The sequence below is a fragment of the Oncorhynchus nerka genome, unplaced genomic scaffold, assembly GCF_034236695.1.
Source record: "Oncorhynchus nerka isolate Pitt River unplaced genomic scaffold, Oner_Uvic_2.0 unplaced_scaffold_1459, whole genome shotgun sequence".
NCBI lineage: Eukaryota > Metazoa > Chordata > Actinopteri > Salmoniformes > Salmonidae > Oncorhynchus > Oncorhynchus nerka.
Genome location: NW_027039856.1, coordinates 57,412 through 83,260, shown reverse-complemented (window position 1 = coordinate 83,260; position 25,849 = coordinate 57,412). Strand labels below are relative to the sequence as shown.

The 25,849-nt window shown below is 42.8% G+C and overlaps 1 protein-coding gene across 1 annotated transcript in view; it reads right to left on the bottom strand.

Moving 5' to 3' along the window:
• The window catches only part of LOC135568591 (tumor protein p53-inducible protein 11-like), a 51,628-nt gene extending 26,332 nt beyond the window's left edge, over positions 1–25,296 (bottom strand). Inside the window, exons 1-2 of the mRNA XM_065015398.1 lie at positions 25,209–25,296; positions 939–1,101 (exon numbers count right to left, since the gene is read on the bottom strand). Coding sequence (XP_064871470.1) covers positions 939–1,067 — 129 coding nt within the window. The 5' untranslated portion in view covers positions 1,068–1,101; positions 25,209–25,296. The remainder of the gene's footprint in view (positions 1–938; positions 1,102–25,208) is intronic.
• Between the last annotated feature and the right edge of the window lie 553 nt (positions 25,297–25,849).

Here is a 25,849-nt window from a genome sequence, read left to right as displayed (position 1 = left end):
TACTCAGGAAACATTCACTGTCTTCTTGGTAAGAAACTCTTTTTTTATCCTGAAAAACTCCCCAGTCCTTAACAAAAAGCATGCCCATAACATGATACAGCCACCACTATGCTTGAAAATATGGAGAGTGGTACTCAGTAATGTGTTATATTGGATTTGCCCCAAACATAACACTTTTTATTCAGAACGAAAGGTTCATTTCTTTGCCACACTTTTTTGCAGTATTACTTTAGTGCATTGTTGCAAACAGGATGCATGTTTTGGAATATTTTTATTATGTACAGGCTTCCTTCTTTTCACTCATTTAGGTTAGTATTGTGGAGTAACTACAATGTTGTTGATCCATCCTCAGTTTTCTCCTATCACAGCCATTGAACTCTAACTGTTTTAAAGTCACCATTGGCTTCATGTTGAAATACCTGAGCAGTTTCTTTCCTCTCCGGCAACTGAGTTAAGAAGGACGCCTGTATCTTTGTAGTGAATTGGGTGTATTGATACACCATCTAAAGTGTAATTAATAACTTCACCATGCTCAAAGGGATATTCAATGTCTGCTTTTTTTTTACGAAGCATTGGAAAACCTCCCTGGTCTTTGTGGTTGAAACAGTGTTTGAAATGCTTGACTGAGAGACCAGATAACTGTGTGTGTGGGGTACAGAGATGAGGAAGTCATGTTAAAAACACTATTATTACATAGTGAGTCCATGCAACTTATTATGTGACTTGTTAAACACATTTTTACTGCTGAAGTTATTTAGGCATTTCAGCTTTTTCATTTTTCTATTAATTCATACATTTTAAACATAATTATACTTTTACATTCTGGGGAATTGTGTGTAGGCCAGTGACCCCCCCCAGGCTGTAACAACAAAATGTGGGGACAGAAAATGGGGTGTGAATACTTTCTGAAGGCCCTGTAGAATCTGCATACTACTGACCTTCGACCTGTGTATCTCTCCGTCATCGTCCTCTCCTCCGACGCCCAGTATCTTCCTGGTCTTCAGCCGGCTCACCAGATCTGTCTGGCTGTGCTTCTTCATCAGAGGGGGTTGGGGTTTGCTGCTCATGGCTGATAGGGGGGGCGGTTATGACCTATGACTCCTAAAAAACACAAAAATCAGAAACTTTGTCCAAAAATGATGCAGAAAAATGTATCCATGCTTTTGTTACTTCTAGGTCAATGCTCTACTTTCCGGCTACCCGGATAAAGCACTAAATAAACTTCAGTTAGTGCTAAATATGGCTGCTAGAATCCTGACTAGAACCAAAAAATGTGATCCTATTACTCCAGTGCTAGCCTTCCTACAATGGCTTCCTGTCAAGGCAAGGGCTGATTTCAAGGTTTTACTGCTAACCTACAAAGCATTACATGGGCTTGCTCCTACCCATCTCTCTGATTTGGTCCTGCTGTACATACCTACACGTACACTACGGTCACAAGACGCAGGCTGGAGGCAGGGCTTTCTCCTATAGAGCTCAATTTTTATGGAATAGTCTGCATACCCATGTGAGAGATACAAACTCAGTCTCAACCTTTAAGTCTACTGAAGACTCATCTCTTCAGTGGGTCATATGATTGAGTGTAGTCTGGCCCAGGAGTGGGAAGGTGAACGGAAAGGCTCTGGAGCAACGAACTGCCCTTGCTGTCTCTGCCTGGCCGGTTCCCCTCTTTCCACTGGGATTCTCTGCCTCTAACCCTGTTACAGGGGCTGAGTCACTGGCTTACTGGTGCTCTTTCATGCCGTCCCTAGGATGGGTGCGTCACTTGAGTGGATTTAGTCACTGATGAGATCTTCCTGTCTAGGTTGGCGCCCCCCCTTAGGTTGTGCTGTGGCGGAGATCTTTGTGGGCTATACTCGGCCTCGTCTCAGGATGGTAAGTTGGTGGTTGAAGATATCCCTCTAGTGGTGTGGGGGCTGTGCTTTGGCAAAGTGGGTGTGGGGGCTGTGCTTTGGCAAAGTGGGTGGGGTTATATCCTTCCTGTTTGGCCCTGTCCGGGGGTATAATCGGATGGGGCCACAGTGTCTCCTGACCCCTCCTGTCTCAGCCTCCAGTATTTATGCTGCAGTAGTTTGTGTCTGGGGGCTAGGGTCAGTTTGTTATATCTGGAGTACTTCTCCTATCTTATCCGGTGTCCTGTGTGAATTTAAGTATGCTCTCTCTAATTCTCTCTTTCTTTCACGTCTCAGGACTACCTGGCATGATGACTCCTTGCTGTCCCCAGTCCACCTGGCCGTGCTGCTGCTCCAGTTTCAACTGTTCTGCCTGCGGCTATGGAATCCTGACCTGTTCACCGGACGTGCTACCTGTCCCAGACCTGCTGTTTTCAACTCTCTAGAGACAGCAGGAGTGGTAGAGATACGCTTAATGATCGGCTATGAAAAGCCAACTGAGGTGCTGACTTGCTGCACCCTCAACAACTACTGTGATTATTATTATTTGACCATGCTGGTCATTTATGAACATTTGAACATCTTGGCCATGTTCTGTTATAATCTCCACCCGGCACAGCCAGAAGAGGACTGCCATCCCTCATAGCCTGGTTCCTCTATAGGTTTCTTCCTAGGTTTTGGCCTTTCTAGGGAGTTTTTCCTAGCCACCGTGCTTCAACACCTGCATTGCTTGCTGTTTGGGGTTTTAAGCTGGGTTTCTGTACAGCACTTTGAGATATCAGCTGATGTACAAAGGGCTATATAAATACATTTGATTTGAGTACACAATTATATATTTTTAAACCAGCATATTCAGTTAATATTGCCCGCTAACATGAATTTCTTATAATTAGGGAAATTGTGTTACGTCTCTTGCGTTCTGTGCAAGCAGAGTCAGGGTATATGCAGCAGTTTGGGCCGCCTGGCCCGTTGCGAACTGTGTGAAGACCTTTTCTTCCTAACAAAGACCGTAATTAATTTGCCATAATTGTACATAATTATGACATAACATTGAAGGTTGTACAATGTAACAACAATATTTAGACTTCGGGATGCCACCCGTTAGATGAAATACGGAACGGTTCCGTATTTCACTGAAAGAATCAATGACCTAAGGCTCGTATTTCTGTGTGTCATTATGTTATAATTAAGTCTATGGTTTGATATTTGACAGAGCAGTCTGACTGAGCAGTGGTAGTCAGCAGCAGGCTTGTAAACATTCATTCAAACAGCACTTTTGTGCGTTTGCCAGCAGCTCTTCGCAATGCTTCAAGCATTGAGCTGTTTATGACTTCAAGCCTATCAACTCCCGAGATTAGGCTGGTGTAACCGATGTGAAATGGCTAGCTAGTGTTAGTGTTTAAATACTGGAGAGTCGAGACCAAATCACGGGCGCTGGACAGAGTGGATCTCAGTTGTAACAAAAGGCAGTTTTAATGAGTCAAAGATATCTTGTCCCGCAGTTTTACGTGCACGGATCTAGTTCATATAACTCGATAAGGAGTCAGGTGAAAAAGAGGGCTTATGCAAAGGTTACATTCATTTTTATACATAGAATAAAGTAGGTAGAGTCTTGTCGTGTTGGTCTTCTGACTGGTCCCAAAAGGTTGGAGGCGGACCTGCTCTTGCCAGAGCAGGAGCCCCCATTGGTGTACAGCAGTCTTCTGTTCTGGGCACCCGACCAGTAGCAGGGGGAAAGTGTGTTTATACTAGGAGATGTTTGTGTCAGGGGTTCGTGAGTTAGAGGGGCAGTTTACTATGGCTGGGTGTATGTGTTCATGCGATGGAATGTCTTTGTTTCCTGGGGTCGTAAGACAACAAAGCTGAGGGGATAGTGTTAGGGGGTAGTTTTATTGCTGGCTGTGTGAGCTAGTTCCTGTTTTAGCAGGGGTACGTGAGATGACTTGAGTCAGGCGGTTTGGCTTGGCGCTGTATAATATATGAACTATGTATAATGTTTACATATATTTATATAACACTAGTTAGCGGGGTGCGCACTAATAGTGTTTCAATCAGTGACATCACTCGCTCTGAGACGGAGTAGTTGTTCCCCTAGCTCTGCAAGGGCCGCGGCTTTGGTGGGGCGATGGGTAACGATGCTTCAAGGGTGGCTGTTGTCGATGTGTTCCTGGTTCGAGCCCAGGTAGGGGCGAGGAGAGGGACGGAAGCTATACTGTTACACTGGCAATACTAAAGTGCCTATAAGAACATCCAATAGTCAAAGGTTAATGAAATACAAATGGTATAGAGGGAAATAGTCCTATAATTCCAATAATAACTACAACCTAAAACTTCTTACCTGGGAATATTGAAGACTCGTGTTAAAAGGAACTACCAGCTTTCATATGTTCTCATGTTCTGAGCAAGGAACTTAAACGTTAGCTTTCTTACATGGCACATATTGCACTTTTACTTTCTTCTCCAACACTTTGTTTTTGCATTATTTAAACCAAATTGAACATGTTTCATTATTTATTTGTGGCTAAATTGATTTTATTGATGTATTATATTAAGTTAAAATAAGTGTTCATTCAGTATTGTTGTAATTGGGATTATTACAAAGAAACAAATCAAATAAATGGGTATCGGCGTTGAAAAATCATAATCGGCCGACCTCTATACAGTACTACCATGGATTTATGTGCAGAGAGAAATGGATCAATCTGGAGTGTTTGTCTGTGTAATCCCAAATAGAGCCCAACCCAACTCCACAGAAGGCTGGTGTGTGCCAGTGCTTTCTGTAAAACAGAGCCAGGAGTTGTTTCACGCTTCAGTCTGATCTCTTTCTCTCGTCAAACTGTCTCCATACAAAGCAAGTAGCAGCCTGTTTCCACTCCTAGAATAACAGAGGACCTACAACACATATCTACAGCTGGAGACATCGCATGTGTCATCAGATTCCCTCTGGAAAGCCAATAACACCATGTTTACATCAGGACAACAGGTAGCAGCTGACATAACTACCATGGAGTTATTAGGGAAAACAAAGCTTGTATTTACTAAAGTAAAGTTCTCATTTCAATAATCCATGTTCAGTACCATTACCGATGGGGAAAGTATTTTTGGAGACTGGGGGATGTTTATGAGAGTGGGCCTGAGGTAAATGGGATGTCTTTTTTGGAGACTTGTTTATGAGAGTGGGCCTGAGGTAAATGTTCAGTACTATTACCCGTAAATGATGTTTATGAGAGTGGGCCTGAGGTAAATGTTCAGTACTATTACCGATGGGGTAAAGTCTTTTTGGAGACTGGGGGATGTTTATGAGAGTGGGCCTGAGGTAAATGTTCAGTACCATTACCCGATGGGGAAAGTCTTTTTGGAGACTGGGGGATGTTTATGAGAGTGGGCCTGAGGTAAATGTTCAGTACCATTACCGATGGGGTAAAGTCTTTTTGGAGACTGGGGGATGTTTATGAGAGTGGGCCTGAGGTAAATGTTCAGTACTCTTACCGATGGAGAAAGTCTTTTTGGAGACTGGGGGATGTTTATGAGAGTGGGCCTGAGGTAAATGTTCAGTACTATTACCGATGGGGTAAAGTCTTTTTGGAGACTGGGGGATGTTTATGAGAGTGGGCCTGAGGTAAATGTTCAGTACCATTACCGATGGGGTAAAGTCTTTTTGGAGACTGGGGGATGTTTATGAGAGTGGGCCTGAGGTTGTTTTCTTACCGATGGAGAAAGTCTTTTTGGAGAATGGGGGATGTTTATGAGAGTGGGCCTGAGGTAAATGTTCAGTACTCTTACCGATGGAGAAAGTATTTTTGGAGACTGGGGGATGTTTATGAGAATGGGCCTGAGGTAAATGTTCAGTACTATTACCGATGAGGAAAGTCTTTTTGGAGACTAGGGGATGTTTATGAGAGTGGGCCTGAGGTAAATGGATTGTAACCAACCTTGAATTGCTTCTCAACGAGACGAAGAAAACTACTTCCATTTCTAGGGACAGTTTTTCTTCTTCTTAGAAACCATTTATTTTACCCCCATTCAGCCATCTACACCTTTTCATAAAGCAGTGTTTTGATTTTTTTTAAATGTTTCAAGTGCATGGAGTTGCTTGAATGGTTATAGAAACTATTGTAATTCAAAATGTAATTAGATTGTACCGTGAATGATGAAAGGAGTGTTTCTTCTGCCCTGGTTGTTGAAATGTAGGAGACGTTTCTAGATTACTCAGAGTAAACCTGCCCTTTAGGCTCTGTGTCTTTTCAACCCTGAACACATACGAGAACAAGCCTCTGGCCACGCTCCAAATACTGGTTCCCCCGCCTGGTTTCATTTAGAACACACACACACACACACACACACACACACACACACACACACACACACACACACACACAGGGGGCCCATGCAATATGCATGTCCCTGAATCCACCCAGATCAACGCTGACCTTTCAGCTGAGCGGAAACAGTAGTTGCCATGGTGTCGAGGGCGGTATGTGTGTGTGTGGCTTGGGATTGGGAACAGAGAATTTGACACATTAAAGATTAGGCCTAAAAAAAAAATCCCAATGTTTTTCTCTTCTTAGTATAATTTAGTATAGCTGTTGTTTTAGTATTCGTTTTTCATACAGGAAGACATCGTTATGGTCCTGATGTTTTCCAGAAGTTCATCTGAACGACTTCAGTCAGACTTCCTGGGTCGGCAGCCGTGTTTAAACAGCAGCAGGAGGTTAATGACCAGATTACTGCCAACCTGTTTACTCCGGGTCAAGGTGCCAATGGCACTGGGACTGCCCGTTACCAAGCAACCACAACCAAGGGAAAAAAAGGGGACGCAGCAATCGTTCCTGTCCTCCCTGTCCCCCCCGTACCCTCTTTCCTCCCTGTCCCCCCCGTACCCTCTTTCCTCCCTGTCCCCCGTACCCTCTTTCCTCCCTGTCCCCCCTTTCCCCTCTTTCCTCCCTGTCCCCCCCGTACCCTCTTTCCTCCCTGTCCCCCCCGTACCCTCTTTCCTCCCTGTCCCCCCCGTACCCTCTTTCCTCCCTGTCCCCCCGTACCCCTTCCTCCCTGTTACCCTTTCCCTGTCCCCCCGTACCCTCTTTCCTCCCTGTCCCCCCGTACTCTCTTTCCCCCCGTACCCTCTTTCCTCCCTGTCCCCCCCGTACCCTCTTTCCTCCCTGTCCCCCCGTACTCTCTTTCCCCCCGTACCCTCTTTCCTCCCTGTCCCCCCCGTACCCTCTTTCCTCCCTGTCCCCTCCGTACCATCTATTAGTTAGTGAAAGGATTGATCCATCAGGGAAATGGCTGTTAATCCATGGATCATTAACACCTAAAGAGGATCCATGTGGACTCTCAGAATGGGACAATATATTGACCCAATGACTGTGAGGGAGTCCCATATGGCGCCCTATTCCCTATATAGTGCACTACTTTTGACCAGGGCCTAATAGGACTCAGGTCAGAAGTAGCGCACTATATAGGGGATAGGGGCCCAATTGGGACGTACCATGTACACAGACTGTAAACAGACTGCCATTAGTTGGTTCAGCAGTGTGACGTATAGCCACTTACCATCCAGCCATACTGTATGGAGAATAGAAGGCTGCAATAGCTTGTATCCCAAATAGCACCATATCACCTATAAATGGCGGCGAACTTTACACCACTCCGGCCGACACTTGGCATTGTGCATGGTGATCTTAGGCTTGTGTGCTGCTGCTCGGCCACGGAGACCCATTTTATGACGCTCCCGACAAACAGTTCTTGTGCTGACGTTGCTTCCAGAGGCAGTTCGGTACCCGGTAATGAGTATTGCAACTGAGAGCAGACAATTTTTACTCGCTACGCGGTTCAGCACTTGTCAGCCCCGTTCTGTGAGCGTATGTGGCCTACCACTTCACGGCTGAGCCGTTGTTGCTCCTAGATGTTTCCACTTCACAATAACAGCACCTCTAGTCGACCGGAGCAGCTCCAGCAGGGCAGATATTTGATGAACTGACTTGTTGGAAAGATGGCGTCCTATGACGGTGCCACGTTAAAAGTCACTGAGCTCTTCAGTAAGGCCCATTCTACTGCCAATGTTTGTCTATGGAGATTGCATGGCTGTGTGCTCGATGTTATACACCCGTCAGCAAAACGGGTGTGACTGAAATAGTCGACCCAACTAATTTGAAGGGGTGTCCACATACTTTTGTATATATAGTCTATGTAAAACTTGTTGAGCTATATTGCCTGTCTTTGCAATGTGTTTATTTTTGTTTCTGCTCATTAGCATATTTAGTTAGCAGCCTCCATTGAAATGCTATATTACTTATGCTAATGTTGTTAGCATTCTGGTAATAGACGCCCAACTGTCGTTGTGTTTTTATTTTCGGGTATGAGAGCAGGAACATCTGGATACCACCCCACACACCCACACCTGATAATAAACACTAGCTGCAGGTAGGGAGGTTGGAAGGGAGAGAGAAAGGGAGGTAGGGAGAGAAGGGAAGGAGGCAGAGAGGGAGGGGAAGGAGGTAGGGAGGGGAGGGAGGCAGAAAGGGAGGGGGTAGGAGGCAGAGAGGGGAGGGGGGGTGAGGAAGAGGAGGGAAAGAGGGACTGAAGAGGCATGCAAGTGAATCTCCTCTTGAAACAGAGTGAAATCTGGGACCAATGACGTCTCATAAACGTATGACTGACTGAAGAGGCGTCTTTCTGGGTGAAGTGAACATGTCATTGTAGCAGAATCAAACCCACGACCCTGGCCTTGATGCCTTTATCCATTCAGTCCATTTAGTCCACGTGACCCCAGACGGAATCACGACCCTGACCTGGCTAACGCCTTGCGCTTACCAACAAAGCTACACAGGAGCACCACTGAATCCAGGGATTGACTACAGTGAGTGTGATAGAAGAGTTGCCACACAGTTCCACACTTCGGCCTAATGGGTTTGGCATATGAATATTTGGTCCATTAATAGGGTCCATTAACAATGCATTTTCACTGTGAATTTATTTTTTAACAAAACTAATGCATTTTCACTCTGAATGTCTTGCTTATAAAGTCTCCTGCCCCTCTACCTAACTTAAATCAATCGGTTTTTAGATGGAGAGGCTAGCAGGGCTCCAGATATATACCACATCTCAGTATGTAATTTTAAATCTCAGTAGGTCTCCTGTATGCTGCATGACGATGTCGCCACTCCTATTTGCCATAGCTTCTTCAATCTATGCCTATTAGAAAGTGTGTGCCCTCAGGCCTGGAGGGAAGCTAAAGTTATTCCCCTACCTAAGAATAGTAAAGTCATTTTACTGGCTCAAATAGCCAACAAATCAGCCAGTTACCAACCCTTAGTAAACATTAGGAAAAAACATGGTGCTTGACCAGATACAATGCTATTTTACTGTAAACAAATTGACAACAGACTTTCAGCACGCTTAAAGGGAAAGACATTCAACAAGCACAGCACTTACACAAATCACTGATTGGCTGAGAGAAATTGATAAGAAGATTGTGGGGGCTGTCTTGTTAGACATTTTAGTGTGCCTTATGACATTATCGATCATAATTTGTAAGTCGCTCTGGATAAGAGCGTCTGCTAAATGACTTCAATGTAAATGATAGTCTTCTGATGGAAAAACGTAAGTGTTATGGCTTAACACCCCCTGCTATATTGTGGATAAAGAGTTACCGGTCTAACAGAACACAGAGGGTGTTATGGCTTAACACCCCCTGCTATATTGTGGATAAAGAGTTACCGGTCTAACAGAACACAGAGGGTGTTATGGCTTAACACCCCCTGCTATATTGTGGATAAAGAGTTACCGGTCTAACAGAACACAGAGGGTGTTATGGCTTAACACCCCCTGCTATATTGTGGATAAAGAGTTACCGGTCTAACAGAACACAGAGGGTGTTATGGCTTAACACCCCCTGCTATATTGTGGATAAAGAGTTACCGGTCTAACAGAACACAGAGGGTGTTATGGCTTAACACCCCCTGCTATATTGATAAAGAGATAACAGAACAAGAGGGTGTTTGGCTTAACACCCCTGCCGGTCTAACAGAACACAGAGGGTGTTATGGCTTAACACCCCCTGCTATATTGTGGATAAAGAGTTACCGGTCTAACAGAACACAGAGGGTGTTATGGCTTAACACCCCCTGCTATATTGTGGATAAAGAGTTACCGGTCTAACAGAACACAGAGGGTGTTATGGCTTAACACCCCCTGCTATATTGTGGATAAAGAGTTACCGGTCTAACAGAACACAGAGGGTGTTATGGCTTTACACCCCCTGCTATATTGTGGATAAAGAGTTACCGGTCTAACAGAACACAGAGGGTGTTATGGCTTAACACCTCCTGCTATATTGTGGATAAAGAGTTACCGGTCTAACAGAACACAGAGGGTGTTATGGCTTAACACCCCCTGCTATATTGTGGATAAAGAGTTACCGGTCTAACAGAACACAGAGGGTGTTCTTTAATGGAAGCCTCTCCAATATAATCCAGTTAGAATCAGGAATTCCCCAGGGCAGCTGTCTAGGCCCCTTAGTTTTTAAAATCTTTAAAAGCTGCTACAAAGAGGGACCTCGGAAAATTACAATTGGCACAGTGATAGTAGAGTAGTGGTCAGAGGGAACACAATGTGTTGTAGATATGTGATAGTAGAGTAGTGGTCAGAGGGAATACACAATGTGTTGTAGATATGTGGTAGTAGAGTAGTGGCCAGAGGGAATACACAATGTGTTGTAGATATGTGATAGTAGAGTAGTGGCCAGAGGGAACACACAATGTGTTGTAGATATGTGGTAGTAGAGTAGTGGCCAGAGGGAAACACAATGTGTTGTAGATATGTGGTAGTAGAGTAGTGGCCAGAGGGAATACACAATGTGTTGTAGATATGTGGTAGTAGAGTAGTGGCCAGAGGGAACACACAATGTGTTGTAGATATGTGGTAGTAGAGTAGTGGCCTGAGGGAACACAATGTGTTGTAGATATGTGGTAGTAGAGTAGTGGCCAGAGGGAACACACAATGTGTTGTAGATATGTGGTAGTAGAGTAGTGGCCAGAGGGAACACAATGTGTTGTAGATATGTGGTAGTAGAGTAGTGGCCAGAGGGAACACACAATGTGTTGTAGATATGTGGTAGTAGAGTAGTGGCCAGAGGGAACACAATGTGTTGTAGATATGTGGTAGTAGAGTAGTGGCCAGAGGGATACAGAACTGCCTTAATGTTGCTGGACCCCAGGAAGAGTAGCTGCTGCCTTGGCAGGAACTAATGGTGATCCTTAATCAATACAAATGGCATTCGGTTACTCTGCTCTGCTGGCCATTCGGTTACTCTGCTCCGCTGGCCATTCGGTTAGTCCGCTCTGCTGGCCATTCGGTCAGTCTGCTCTGCTGGCCATTCGGTCAGTCCGCTCTGCTGGCCATTCGGTTAGTCCGCTCTGCTGGCCATTCGGTCAGTCCGCTCTGCTGGCCATTCGGTCAGTCCGCTCTGCTGGCCATTCTGTTACTGCCCTCCGTTGGCCATTCGGTCAGTCCGCTCCGCTGGCCATTCTGTCAGTCCGCTCCTCTGGCCATTCGGTCAGTCCGCTCCTCTGGCCATTCGGTCAGTCCGCTCTGCTGGCCATTCGGTCAGTCCGCTCCTCTGGCCATTCGGTCAGTCCGCTCCTCTGGCCATTCGGTCAGTCCGCTCCTCTGGCCATTCGGTCAGTCCGCTCCTCTGGCCATTCGGTCAGTCCGCTCCGCTGGCCATTCGGTCAGTCCGCTCCGCTGGCCATTCGGTCAGTCCGCTCCGCTGGCCATTCGGTCAGTCCGCTCTGCTGGCCATTCGGTTAGTCCGCTCTGCTGGCCATTCGGTTACTCCGCTCCGTTGGCCATTCGGTCAGTCTGCTCCTCTGGCCATTCGGTCAGTCTGCTCCTCTGGCCATTCGGTCAGTCTGCTCCTCTGGCCATTCGGTCAGTCTGCTCCTCTGGCCATTCGGTCAGTCTGCTCCTCTGGCCATTCGGTCAGTCTGCTCCTCTGGCCATTCGGTCAGTCCGCTCTGCTGGCCATTCGGTTAGTCCGCTCTGCTGGCCATTCGGTCAGTCCGCTCTGCTGGCCAATCGGTCAGTCCGCTCTGCTGGGCATTCAGTTACCTATTCTCTGTCTCACACCAGTGGACAGGGTTAATCCACACACAGTATCAGCACTTTTTCTCTCTCACTAACACCGTCACACTTCACTCTCCTCAGAGAGCCTTCAAAACCGGTCAGAATAACAGGTCTGCCAAGCACCACCATCCTGGCAGACACCTTGTGATTCACCTGACAACATTACCAACACCTCAGAGAAATAGAGAGGGAGAGGGAGAAGGAGACAAGAGACAGAGCGAGGGTGAAGGAGACAGAGAGGGTGTAAAAAGAGACTTTACCAGAGAGAGAGAGATAGATATGAAGAGAGAGAAATGAAAACAGAGAAATAAAGAGAGACATGGAGAGATAAAGAGAGCGAGACAGAGAGAGGAGAGAGAGAACAAGATCAAGAGAGAGAGACAGAGGGTGAAAGAGAGACCAACGGAGAGAGGTGCCACACAGCACTACACAGTCACTAAATTACTCTCAATAGGTTTGTCAAGTGACAGAACTAGCAGCACTTGAATTGATAAGTCCTACTGTCTGTGAATGATAAAGACCTATGTAAAGGGCAGTGACGACACAACGACTAGCCTAAGCAGAGATCAGAAGTATTTTAGTTGGTCCAATTCTAACCCACATTCATACTGATAGGTCGGTAGTATGTACACAGTAATGTACACAGAGTGGACAAAACATTAAGAACACCTGCTCTTTTCATGACATAGACTGACCAGGCTATGATCCCTTATTGATGTCTCTTGTTAAATCCACTTCAAATCAGTGTAGATGAAGGGGAGGAGTCAGGTTAAAGATGAAGGGGAGGAGTCAGGTTAAAGATGAAGGGGAGGAGTCAGGTTAAAGATGAAGGGGAGGAGTCAGGTTAAAGATGAAGGGGAGGAGTCAGGTTAAAGATGAAGGGGAGGAGTCGGGTTAAAGATGAAGGGGAGGAGTCGGGTTAGATTTTTGGATTTTTAAGTCTTGAGACAATTGAGACATGGATTGTTTGTGTGTTACTCAGAGGGTGAATAGGCAAGACAAAAATATTGAAGTGCCTTTTTTATTTCACCTTTATTTAACCAGGTAGGCAGGTTGAGAACACCTTTATTTAACCAGGTAGGCAGGTTGAGAACACCTTTATTTAACCAGGTAGGCAAGTTGAGAACACCTTTATTTAACCAGGTAGGCAGGTTGAGAACACCTTTATTTAACTAGGTAGGCAGGTTGAGAACACCTTTATTTAACCAGGTAGGCTAGTTGAGAACACCTCTATTTAACCAGGTAGGCTAGTTGAGAACACCTTTATTTAACCAGGTAGGCTAGTTGAGAACACCTCTATTTAACCAGGTAAGCTAGTTGAGAACACCTTTATTTAACCAGGTAGGCAGGTTGAGAACACCTTTATTTAACCAGGTAGGCTAGTTGAGAACACCTCTATTCAACCAGGTAAGCTAGTTGAGAACACCTCTATTTAACCAGGTAGGCTAGTTGAGAACAAGTTCTCATTTGCAACTGCGACCTGGCCAACATCGGTGTACGGTAGTAGGTGTCAGGAGCACTGGTTTGTGTCATGAACTGCAACGCTGCTGGGTTTTTCACGCTCAACAGTTTCCTGTGTGTATCAAGAAAGGTCAACCACCCAAAGGACAACAGTCAACTTGACACAACTGTGGGAAGCATTGGAGTCAACATGGGCCAGAGTCCCTGTGGAACGCTTGACACTTTGTAGAGTCCCTGACCCCGACAAAGTGAGGCTGTTCTGAGGGCAAAAGGGAGGAAGGTGTTCCTAATGTTTTGTACGCTCAGTGTTGATGTCCACACTGAGGTTAGAATAATATTGTGAATTGTAAAAATGATGAAAATGCCCTTTTAGTTTAAGTGCTGTTTGAGCCTGGGATGGAGTTCTGGTCGGCCCGGTCACATCCTCTTTAACCATGATGAGACCATGCTGTTTGAGTTCTGGTCGGCCCGGTCACATCCTCTTTAACCATGATGAGACCATGCTGTTTGAGTTCTGGTCAGCCCGGTCACATCCTCTTTAACCATGATGAGACCATGCTGTTTGAGTTCTGGTCAGCCCGGTCACATCCTCTTTAACCATGATGAGACCATGCTGTTTGAGTTCTGGTCGCACATCCTCTTTAACCCGGTCACATCCTCTTTAACCATGATGAGACCATGCTGTTTGAGTTCTGGTCAGCCCGGTCACATCCTCTTTAACCATGATGAGACCATGCTGTTTGAGTTCTGGTCAGCCCGGTCACATCCTCTTTAACCATGATGAGACCATGCTGTTTGAGTTCTGGTCAGCCCGGTCACATCCTCTTTAACCATGATGAGACCATGCTGTTTGAGTTCTGGTCAGCCCGGGCACATCCTCTTTAACCATGATGAGACCATGCTGTTTGAGTTCTGGTCAGCCCGGTCACATCCTCTTTAACCATGATGAGACCATGCTGTTTGAGTTCTGGTCGGCCCGGTCACATCCTCTTTAACCATGATGAGACCATGCTGTTTGAGTTCTGGTCAGCCCGGTCACATCCTCTTTAACCATGATGAGACCATGCTGTTTGAGTTCTGGTGATCATCCTCTTTAACCATGATGAGACCATGCTGTTTGAGCCCGGTCACATCCTCTTTAACCATGATGAGACCATGCTGTTTGAGTTCTGGGCCCGGTCACATCCTCTTTAACCATGATGAGACCATGCTGTTTGAGTTCTGGTCAGCCCGGTCACATCCTCTTTAACCATGATGAGACCATGCTGTTTGAGTTCTGGTCAGCCCGGTCACATCCTCTTTAACCATGATGAGACCATGCTGTTTGACTGCGGCACATCCTCTTTAACCATGATGAGACCATGCTGTTTGAGTTCTGGTCGGTCACATCCTCTTTAACCATGATGAGACCGGTCACATCCTCTTTAACCATGATGAGACCATGCTGTTTGAGTTCTGGTCAGCCCGGTCACATCCTCTTTAACCATGATGAGACCATGCTGTTTGAGTTCTGGTCAGCCCGGTCACATCCTCTTTAACCATGATGAGACCATGCTGTTTGAGTTCTGGTCGGCCCGGTCACATCCTCTTTAACCATGATGAGACCATGCTGTTTGAGTTCTGGTCAGCCCGGTCACATCCTCTTTAACCATGATGAGACCATGCTGTTTGAGTTCTGGTCAGCCCGGTCACATCCTCTTTAACCATGATGAGACCAGACTGCTGCTTCTTGTTCTCCACTCCTTCAATACTGTAATATTTCAGTTCTAGAAGCTGCAGAGGGAGTCAGTTATGGACCAGGGATACTACAGTTCAACTGACAAGGACAGACAGACAGAGAAAGACACAGAAAGAGAGACAGACACAGACACAGAAAGACGAGACAGACAGAGAAAGACACAGAAAGAGAGTAAGACGAGACAGACACAGAAAGACGAGACAGACACAGAAAGACGAGACAGACACAGAAAGACGAGACAGACACAGAAAGACGAGACAGACACAGAAAGACGACACAGACACAGAAAGACGACACAGACACAGAAAGACGACACAGAAAGACGACACAGACACAGAAAGACGACACAGACACAGACGAGACAGACACAGAAAGACGAGACAGACAGACAGACAGACAGACAGACAGACAGACAGACAGACAGAGGGAGGGAGGGAGGGAGAAAGAGAGACCGAGAGAAGAGGGAGACAGAGACGAGACAGTGACAGAGAGAGAAAGTGAGAGACAGACAGACGAGGATGACAGAGAGACAGAGAGAGAGAAAGAGAGACGAGAGACAGAGAGAGAGAAAGACGAGACAGACAGAGAGAGAGAAAGAGAGACGAGGCAGAGAGAGAGGGAGAGACAGACAGGGAGGGAGAGAGAGAGAGACAGGGAGAGAGAGAGAGAGAGAGACACAGAGAGAAGAGGGAGACACAGAGACAGAGAGCTAGGCTTTGTTTCCTGATCAAAGCTAATCAACAACAGAAGGTTATATATGTCCTGCCAGTTTTAACGTATTTACTTCCTGGTCTTTGATGTTTCGACGGTGTTACTGTAGTTCTAACACATTCATCTATTCAAGCTTCCACGACATGCTTCCTCAGAGAGAAGCACTCAGGACGAGATGAGTAGGCAGACAGGACGTGTGAATCAATCAGAGAGAAGCTCTCAGGACGAGATGAGTAGGCAGACAGGACGTGTGAATCAATCAGTGAGAAGCTCTCAGGACGAGATGAGTAGGCAGACAGGACGTGTGAATCAATCAGTGAGAAGCTCTCTCCTCTCTCCCTTTCCTTCTCCCTCGTCTCCTGTCTCTCTGTCCTTCTACCTTCCTCCCTCTGTCTTTCTCCTCTCCCCCATCCCATCTCTCTCACTCTCAATTCAATTCAAGGGGTTTTATTCACATGGGAAACATATGTTAACATTGCCAAAGCAAGTGAGGTAGATAATATACAAAAGTGAAATAAACAATATACAGTGTTATCTCTCCCTTTCTCCTTGTCCTGAATGACGTGGCAACTTCAGCCCGCCAGACACGTGGCTAGTTGGCTCTGTCAGACACATAATGAGTGGCATTGTGAGAAGCACAAAGCCAAACACATTACTAGCTGTGTCAGAACCAGATGAATAGAACTGGCTCAGATGGCACCAGAATACTGCTGCTATTGAGATGAAATACAACCCAAGTCTGAGTCAGGATCTTTTTTTTTTTTTTTACTTCTAAGTGAATGATGTCTAGCCTAATAGATTCTTCAAGAATATGACTTCCAAATTCTTCACGAGCAAAAAGAGTATTTCTCCACCAGAACCCATTATAATCTTAGTTCAACTGTATTTCACTACCAGAACCCATTATAATCTTAGTTCAACTGTATTTCTCCACCAGAACCCATTATAATCTTAGTTCAACTGTATTTCTCCACCAGAACCCATTATAATCAGTTCAAACCCATTATAATCTTAGTTCAACTGTATTTCACTACCAGAACCCATTATAATCTTAGTTCAACTGTATTTCTCCACCAGAACCCATTATAATCTTAGTTCAACTGTATTTCACTACCAGAACCCATTATAATCTTAGTTCAACTGTATTTCACTACCAGAACCCATTATAATCTTAGTTCAACTGTATTTCTCCACCAGAACCCATTATAATCTTAGTTCAACTGTATTTCACTACCAGAACCCATTATAATCTTAGTTCAACTGTATTCCACAACCAGAACCCATTATAATCTTAGTTCAACTGTATTTCACTACCAGAACCCATTATAATCTTAGTTCAACTGTATTCCACTACCAGAACCCATTATAATCTTAGTTCAACTGTATTCATTATAATCTTAGTTCAACTGTATTTCTCCACCAGAACCCATTATAATCTTAGTTCAACTGTATTTCACCACCAGAACCCATTATAATCTTAGTTCAACTGTATTCATTATAATCTTAGTTCAACTGTATTTCTCCACCAGAACCCATTATAATCTTAGTTCAACTGTATTTCACTACCAGAACCCATTATAATCTTAGTTCAACTGTATTCCACCACCAGAACCCATTATAATCTTAGTTCAACTGTATTTCTCCACCAGAACCCATTATAATCTTAGTTCAACTGTATTCATTATAATCTTAGTTCAACTGTATTCCACCACCAGAACCCATTATAATCTTAGTTCAACTGTATTTCACCACCAGAACCCATTATAATCTTAGTTCAACTGTATTCCAACCCCAGAACCCATTATAATCTTAGTTCAACTGTATTCCACCACCAGAACCCATTATAATCTTAGTTCAACTGTATTCACCACCAGAACCCATTATAATCTTAGTTCAACTGTATTCCAACCCCAGAACCCATTATAATCTTAGTTCAACTGTATTCCAACCCCAGAACCCATTATAATCTTAGTTCAACTGTATTCCACCACCAGAACCCATTATAATCTTAGTTCAACTGTATTCCAACCCCAGAACCCATTATAATCTTAGTTCAACTGTATTCCAACCCCAGAACCCATTATAATCTTAGTTAAACTGTATTTCACCACCAGAACCCATTATAATCTTAGTTCAACTGTATTCCAACCCCAGAACCCATTATAATCTTAGTTCAACTGTATTCCACCACCAGAACCCATTATAATCTTAGTTCAACTGTATTCCAACCCCAGAACCCATTATAATCTTAGTTCAACTGTATTTCACCACCAGAACCCATTATAATCTTAGTTCAACTGTATTCCACCACAATAACCCATTATAATCTTAGTTCAACTGTATTCCACCAGAACCCATTATAATCAGAACCCATTATAATCTTAGTTCAACTGTATTCTACCACCAGAACCCATTATAATCTTAGTTCAACTGTATTCCACTACCAGAACCCATTATAATCTTAGTTCAACTGTATTCACCACCAGAACCCATTATAATCTTAGTTCAACTGTATTAATCAGTTCAACACACCAGAACCAGAACCCATTATAATCTTAGTTCAACTGTATTTCTCCACCAGAACCCATTATAATCTTAGTTCAACTGTATTCCAACCCCAGAACCCATTATAATCTTAGTTCAACTGTATTTCACCACCAGAACCCATTATAATCTTAGTTCAACTGTATTCCACCACAATAACCCATTATAATCTTAGTTCAACTGTATTCCACTACCAGAACCCATTATAATCTTAGTTCAACTGTATTCTACCACCAGAACCCATTATAATCTTAGTTCAACTGTATTCCACTACCAGAACCCATTATAATCTTAGTTCAACTGTATTCATTATAATCTTAGTTCAACTGTATTCCACCACCAGAACCCATTATAATCTTAGTTCAACTGTATTTCTCCACCAGAACCCATTATAATCTTAGTTCAACTGTATTCCAACCCCAGAACCCATTATAATCTTAGTTCAACTGTATTTCTCCACCAGAACCCATTATAATCTTAGTTCAACTGTATTCCACCACCAGAACCCATTATAATATTAGTTCAACTGTATTCCACTACCAGAACCCATTATAATCTTAGTTCAACTGTATTCATTATAATCTTAGTTCAACTGTATTCCACCACCAGAACCCATTATAATCTTAGTTCAACTGTATTTCACCACCAGAACCCATTATAATCTTAGTTCAACTGTATTTCACTACCAGAACCCATTATAATCTTAGTTCAACTGTATTCCACCACCAGAACCCATTATAATCTTAGTTCAACTGTATTCCACCACCAGAACCCATTATAATCTTTTCTCCACCAGAACCCATTATAATCTTAGTTCAACTGTATTCATTATAATCTTAGTTCAACTGTAATCTTAGTTCAACTCCACCAGAACCCATTATAATCTTAGTTCAACTGTATTCCACTACCAGAACCCATTATAATCTTAGTTCAACTGTATTCCACCACCAGAACCCATTATAATCTTAGTTCAACTGTATTTCACCACCAGAACCCATTATAATCTTAGTTCAACTGTATTCCACTACCAGAACCCATTATAATCTTAGTTCAACTGTATTCCACCACCAGAACCCATTATAATCTTAGTTCAACTGTATTCCACCACCAGAACTCATTATAATCTTAGTTCAACTGTGTTTCTCCACCAGAACCCATTATAATCTTAGATCAACTGTATTTCTCCACCAGAACCCATTATAATCTTAGTTCAACTGTATTCCACCACCAGAACCCATTATAATCTTAGTTCAACTGTATTTCACTACCAGAACCCATTATAATCTTAGTTCAACTGTATTTCTCCACCAGAACCCATTATAATCTTAGTTCAACTGTATTTCACTACCAGAACCCATTATAATCTTAGTTCAACTGTATTTCACTACCAGAACCCATTATAATCTTAGTTCAACTGTATTCATTATAATCTTAGTTCAACTGTATTCTACCACCAGAACCCATTATAATCTTAGTTCAACTGTATTCATTATAATCTTAGTTCAACTGTATTTCACCACCAGAACCCATTATAATCTTAGTTCAACTGTATTCATTATAATCTTAGTTCAACTGTATTCATTATAATCTTAGTTCAACTGTATTTCATTATAATCTTAGTTCAACTGTAACCCATTATAATCTTAGTTCAACTGTATTTCACCACCAGAACCCATTATAATCTTAGTTCAACTGTATTCTCCACCAGAACCCATTATAATCTTAGTTCAACTGTATTTCTCCACCAGAACCCATTATAATCTTAGTTCAACAGTATTCCATCACCAGAACCCATTATAATATTAGTTCAACTGTATTTCTCCACCAGAACCCATTATAATCTTAGTTCAACTGTATTTCACTACCAGAACCCATTATAATCTTAGTTCAACTGTATTCCACCACCAGAACCCATTATAATCTTAGTTCAACTGTATTCCACTACCAGAACCCATTATAATCTTAGTTCAACTGTATTCATTATAATCTTAGTTCAGCTGTATTCTACCACCAGAACCCATTATAATCTTAGTTCAACTGTATTCCACTACCAGAACCCATTATAATCTTAGTTCAACTGTATTCATTATAATCTTAGTTCAGCTGTATTCTACCACCAGAACCCATTATAATCTTAGTTCAACTGTATTCATTATAATCTTAGTTCAACTGTATTCATTATAATCTTAGTTCAACTGTATTTCACCACCAGAACCCATTATAATCTTAGTTCAACTGTATTTCTCCACCAGAACCCATTATTATCTTAGTTCAACTGTATTTCTCCACCAGAACCCATTAGAATATTAGTTCAACTGTATTCATTATAATCTTAGTTCAACTGTATTCATTATAATCTTAGTTCAACTGTATTTCACCACCAGAACCCATTATAATCTTAGTTCAACTGTATTTCACCACCAGAACCCATTATAATCTTAGTTCAACTGTATTCCACCACCAGAACCCATTATAATCTTAGTTCAACTGTATTTCACTACCAGAACCCATTATAATCTTAGTTCAACTGTATTTCTCCACCAGAACCCATTATAATCTTAGTTCAACTGTATTTCACTACCAGAACCCATTATAATGTTAGTTCAACTGTATTTCACTACCAGAACCCATTATAATCTTAGTTCAACTGTATTCATTATAATCTTAGTTCAACTGTATTCCACCACCAGAACCCATTATAATCTTAGTTCAACTGTATTTCACCACCAGAACCCATTATAATCTTAGTTCAACTGTATTCATTATAATCTTAGTTCAACTGTATTTCACCACCAGAACCCATTATAATCTTAGTTCAACTGTATTCCAACCCCAGAACCCATTATAATCTTAGTTCAACTGTATTTCACTACCCGAACCCATTATAATCTTAGTTCAACTGTATTCCACCACCAGAACCCATTATAATCTTAGTTCAACTGTATTCCACTACCAGAACCCATTATAATCTTAGTTCAACTGTATTCATTATAATCTTAGTTCAACTGTATTCTACCACCAGAACCCATTATAATCTTAGTTCAACTGTATTCATTATAATCTTAGTTCAACTGTATTCATTATAATCTTAGTTCAACTGTATTTCTCCACCAGAACCCATTATAATCTTAGTTCAACTGTATTTCTCCACCAGAACCCATTATAATCTTAGTTCAACTGTATTTCTCCACCAGAACCCATTAGAATATATTAGTTCAACTGTATTCATTATAATCTTAGTTCAACTGTATTTCTCCACCAGAACCCATTATAATCTTAGTTCAACTGTATTTCTCCACCAGAACCCATTAGAATATTAGTTCAACTGTATTCATTATAATCTTAGTTCAACTGTATTCATTATAATCTTAGTTCAACTGTATTTCTCCACCAGAACCCATTATAATCTTAGTTCAACTGTATTTCTCCACCAGAACCCATTATAATCTTAGTTCAACTGTATTTCTCCACCAGAACCCATTAGAATATTAGTTCAACTGTATTTCTCCACCAGAACCCATTAGAATCTTAGTTCAACTGTATTTCTCCACCAGAACCCATTAGAATATTAGTTCAACTGTATTTCTCCACCAGAACCCATTAGAATCTTAGTTCAACTGTATTCCACAGAGAGGGTGAACAACAAAGAGAGATAAAGCACTGAACAGAGAGGGTGAACAACAGAGAGAGAGATAAAGCCCTGAACAGAGGGTGAACAACAGAGAGAGATAAAGCCCTGAACAGAGAGAGAGAAAGATAAAGCCCTGAACAGAGGGTGAACAACAGAGAGAGAGAGATAAAGCCCTGAACAGAGGGGGTGAACAACAGAGAGAGAGAGATAAAGCCCTGAACAGAGAGGGTGAACAACAGAGAGAGAGAGATAAAGCCCTGAACAGAGAGAGAGAGAGATAAAGCCCTGAACAGAGGGGGGATAGTGTTGTATGACTTCACTCCCAGTCACAGTCAGTCTCACAAAGGGACATTGATTTGAGATGTAACCAATGAAAGGACTCAGCTCAGCATGGTCCAACAGTAGCCTACACTGTGACAATCTCAGAAGGTGCAACTGTTTGGATGTGTCCCAAATGGAACAGTATTCCCTATATAGTGGTACTACTATAGACCAGAGCCCTATTCCCTATATAGTGGTACTACTATAGACCAGATCCCTATTCCCTATATAGTGGTACTACTATAGACCAGAGCCCTCTTCCCTATATAGTGGTACTACTATAGACCAGAGCCCTATTCCCTATATAGTGGTACTACTATAGACCAGAGCCCTATTCCCTATATAGTGGTACTACTATAGACCAGAGCCCTATTCCCTATATAGTGGTACTACTATAGACCAGAGCCTAAAAGGAGAGGTAAAACTCACTACCCGACTAAAAGGAGAGGCAAAACACACTACCCGACTAAAAGGAGAGGCAAAACACACTACCCGACTAAAAGGAGAGGCAAAACACACTACCCGACTAAAAGGAGAGGCAAAACACACGACTAAAAGGAGAGGCAAAACACACTACCCGACTAAAAGAGAGGCAAAACACACTACCCGACTAAAAAGAGGCAAAACACACTACCCGAAAAGGAGAGGCAAAACACACTACACTACCTGACTAAAAAGAGAGGCAAAACACACTACCCGACTAAAAGAGAGGCAAAACACACTACCCGACTAAAAGGAGAGGCAAAAAACTACCCACTAAAAGGAGAGGCAAAACTCACTACCCGACTACCCGACTAAAAGGAGAGGCAAAACACCCACTACCACGACCCGACTAAAAGGAGAGGCAAAACACAAAACTACCCGACTAAAAGGAGAGGCTAAAAGGAGAGGCAAAAAAACTAAAAGGAGAGGCAAAACTCACTACCCGACTAAAAAAGAGAGGCAAAAAAACTCACTCCACCCGACTAAAAGGAGAGGTAAAAAAACACTAAAAGGAGAGGCAAAACTCACCACCCGACTAAAAGGAGAGGCAAAACACACTACCCGACTAAAAGAGAGGCAAAACACACTACCCGACTAAAAAGAGGGACTAAAAGGAGAGGCAAAACTCACTACGCGACTAAAAGGAGAGAGAAAACTCACTACCCGACTAAAAGGAGAGGCAAAACACTCCACCCGACTAAAAGGAGAGGTAAAACTCACCACCTGACTAAAAGGAGAGGCAAAACTCACCACCTGACTAAAAGGAGAGGCAAAACTCACCACCTGACTAAAAGGAGAGGCAAAACTCACTACCCGACTAAAAGGAGAGGCAAAACTCACTACCCGACTAAAAAGAGAGGCAAAACTCCCTACCTGACTAAAAGGAGAGGTAAAACTCACCACCTGACTAAAAAGAGGTAAAACTCACCACCTGACTAAAAGGAGGTAAAACTCACCACCTGACTAAAAGGAGGTAAAACTCACCACCTGACTAAAAGGAGGTAAAACTCACCACCTGACTAAAAGGAGGTAAAACTCACTACCCGACTAAAAGGAGGTAAAACTCACTACCCGACTAAAAGGAGAGGTAAAACTCCCTACCCGACTAAAAGGAGGTAAAACTCACCACCTGACTAAAAGGAGGTAAAACTCCCTACCCGACTAAAAGGAGAGGTAAAACTCCCTACCTGACTAAAAGGAGGTAAAACTCCCTACCTGACTAAAAGGAATCCACGGATTACGGTACATACTTTTGTGAGTGAAATCCTCTCGTCATACCTGAACAGCAGACATTTTGAACATATAAGCAATGGTTCATTGGATCAGTCTAAAACGTTGCACATACACTGCCGCCATCTAGAGGCCAAAGTCTAAATTGCGCCTGGGCTGGAATAATACATTATGGCCTTTCTCTTGCATTTCAAAGATGATGGTACAAAACAAATATCTTTGGCCAATTTCTTTGTATTTTCTGTTACCAGATCTATTATGTTATATTCTACTAAATTAATTTAACATTTCCACAAACCTCAAAGTGTTTCCTTTCAAATGGTACCAATAATATGCATATTCTTGCTTCAGGTCCTGAGCTACAGTCAGTTAGATTTGGGTATGTCATCTCAGGCGATATTCGAAAAAAAAAGGGGGCGGATGCTTGGTTAATGTACATGACATTATGTGATGACTGTATAGTGTTAATGTATAGGCAGCTGTCCAACATCATTGGATGTGGATGAGAGGAGGACGAGAAGGGGGAAGGGGATGACAAGGAGGACATACCACATTATTAACCCGGAGATATCCGCCTCCTGGCTGTTGTAAAACACGTGGGAATGAGAACAATTCAGGCTGCGTAGTCTGGTGTGGTAAAGAGTGGACGCTTCTTCATAGTAAGAATGAGCCATACAATTACAAGACAACAGCAAACAAGTGTACTGTATCCTACACACACGCGGGACAACAGTCAAATGCGGAGTAAAAGCTAAATAACATGATGAAATCAATGAAAACCTATCAACAAAGATGTTTTCTCTGTAATATTTAGGAGGATTTGATATATATTTACGAGTTGTTCAATGCGTAAATGCAATCATTTAGTACATGTCTCCCAGTCTGTATGAAAGTTAAGTCATGTGTGTAAAAACATAACATTGTTTACATAAATCGTCTGTTCACTGCACTTCGTGTCAATAAATTAAACCTTGTAACGTTTCATAAAATAACATACTCACAATAACACCACGAACACCCATTCTAATTTTTTTTTAAAGTAGTAAACGTAGTTGTTTTTCGAGCGCCTTACCTTGTAAACAAGGAACTTTCCTTCCAATAGTTTACAGATCCAAGGCACTATGTCTCTCGCAGAACGCCACGCTGACTCCAGTCCAAACAGAACCCAACACATTTACCGTAAAGGTGTGACAACCGGATTGCGCGGCGCAAAGGTATGTACCGTAATCCGTGGACTACACAACGCCTTCGAATAATTATTGATTGACAGGTTGAATTAATGCCATATTTCATGAATCCATGTCGTCCATTTTAGTTTTTAATCTGAATATATACAGTTATATTACGGAAGTAATAGTGCAGGTACATGCAATGTATAGAGCTTACTTTACACAAAAATATATTGACAACCTTGCTATGATTAACATATCCAGTATTATAGCTCGTTTTTTTCAGTTCGCTGCAGCTAGCGACAGGAAAGAGCTGCAACAAACAGTCAAACTGGACAGTTTTATCTCAATCTCTTCATTCAAAGACTCGGACATGGACACTTACTGACAGTTGTGGCTGCTTTGTGTGATGTATTGTTGTCTCTACCTTTGTGCTGTGGTCTGTGCCCATGTTGTTGTGTTGCTACCATGCTGTGTTGTCATGTGTTGCTGCCTTGCTATGTTGTTGTCTTGGGTCTCTCTTTATGTAGTGTTGTGTATCTCT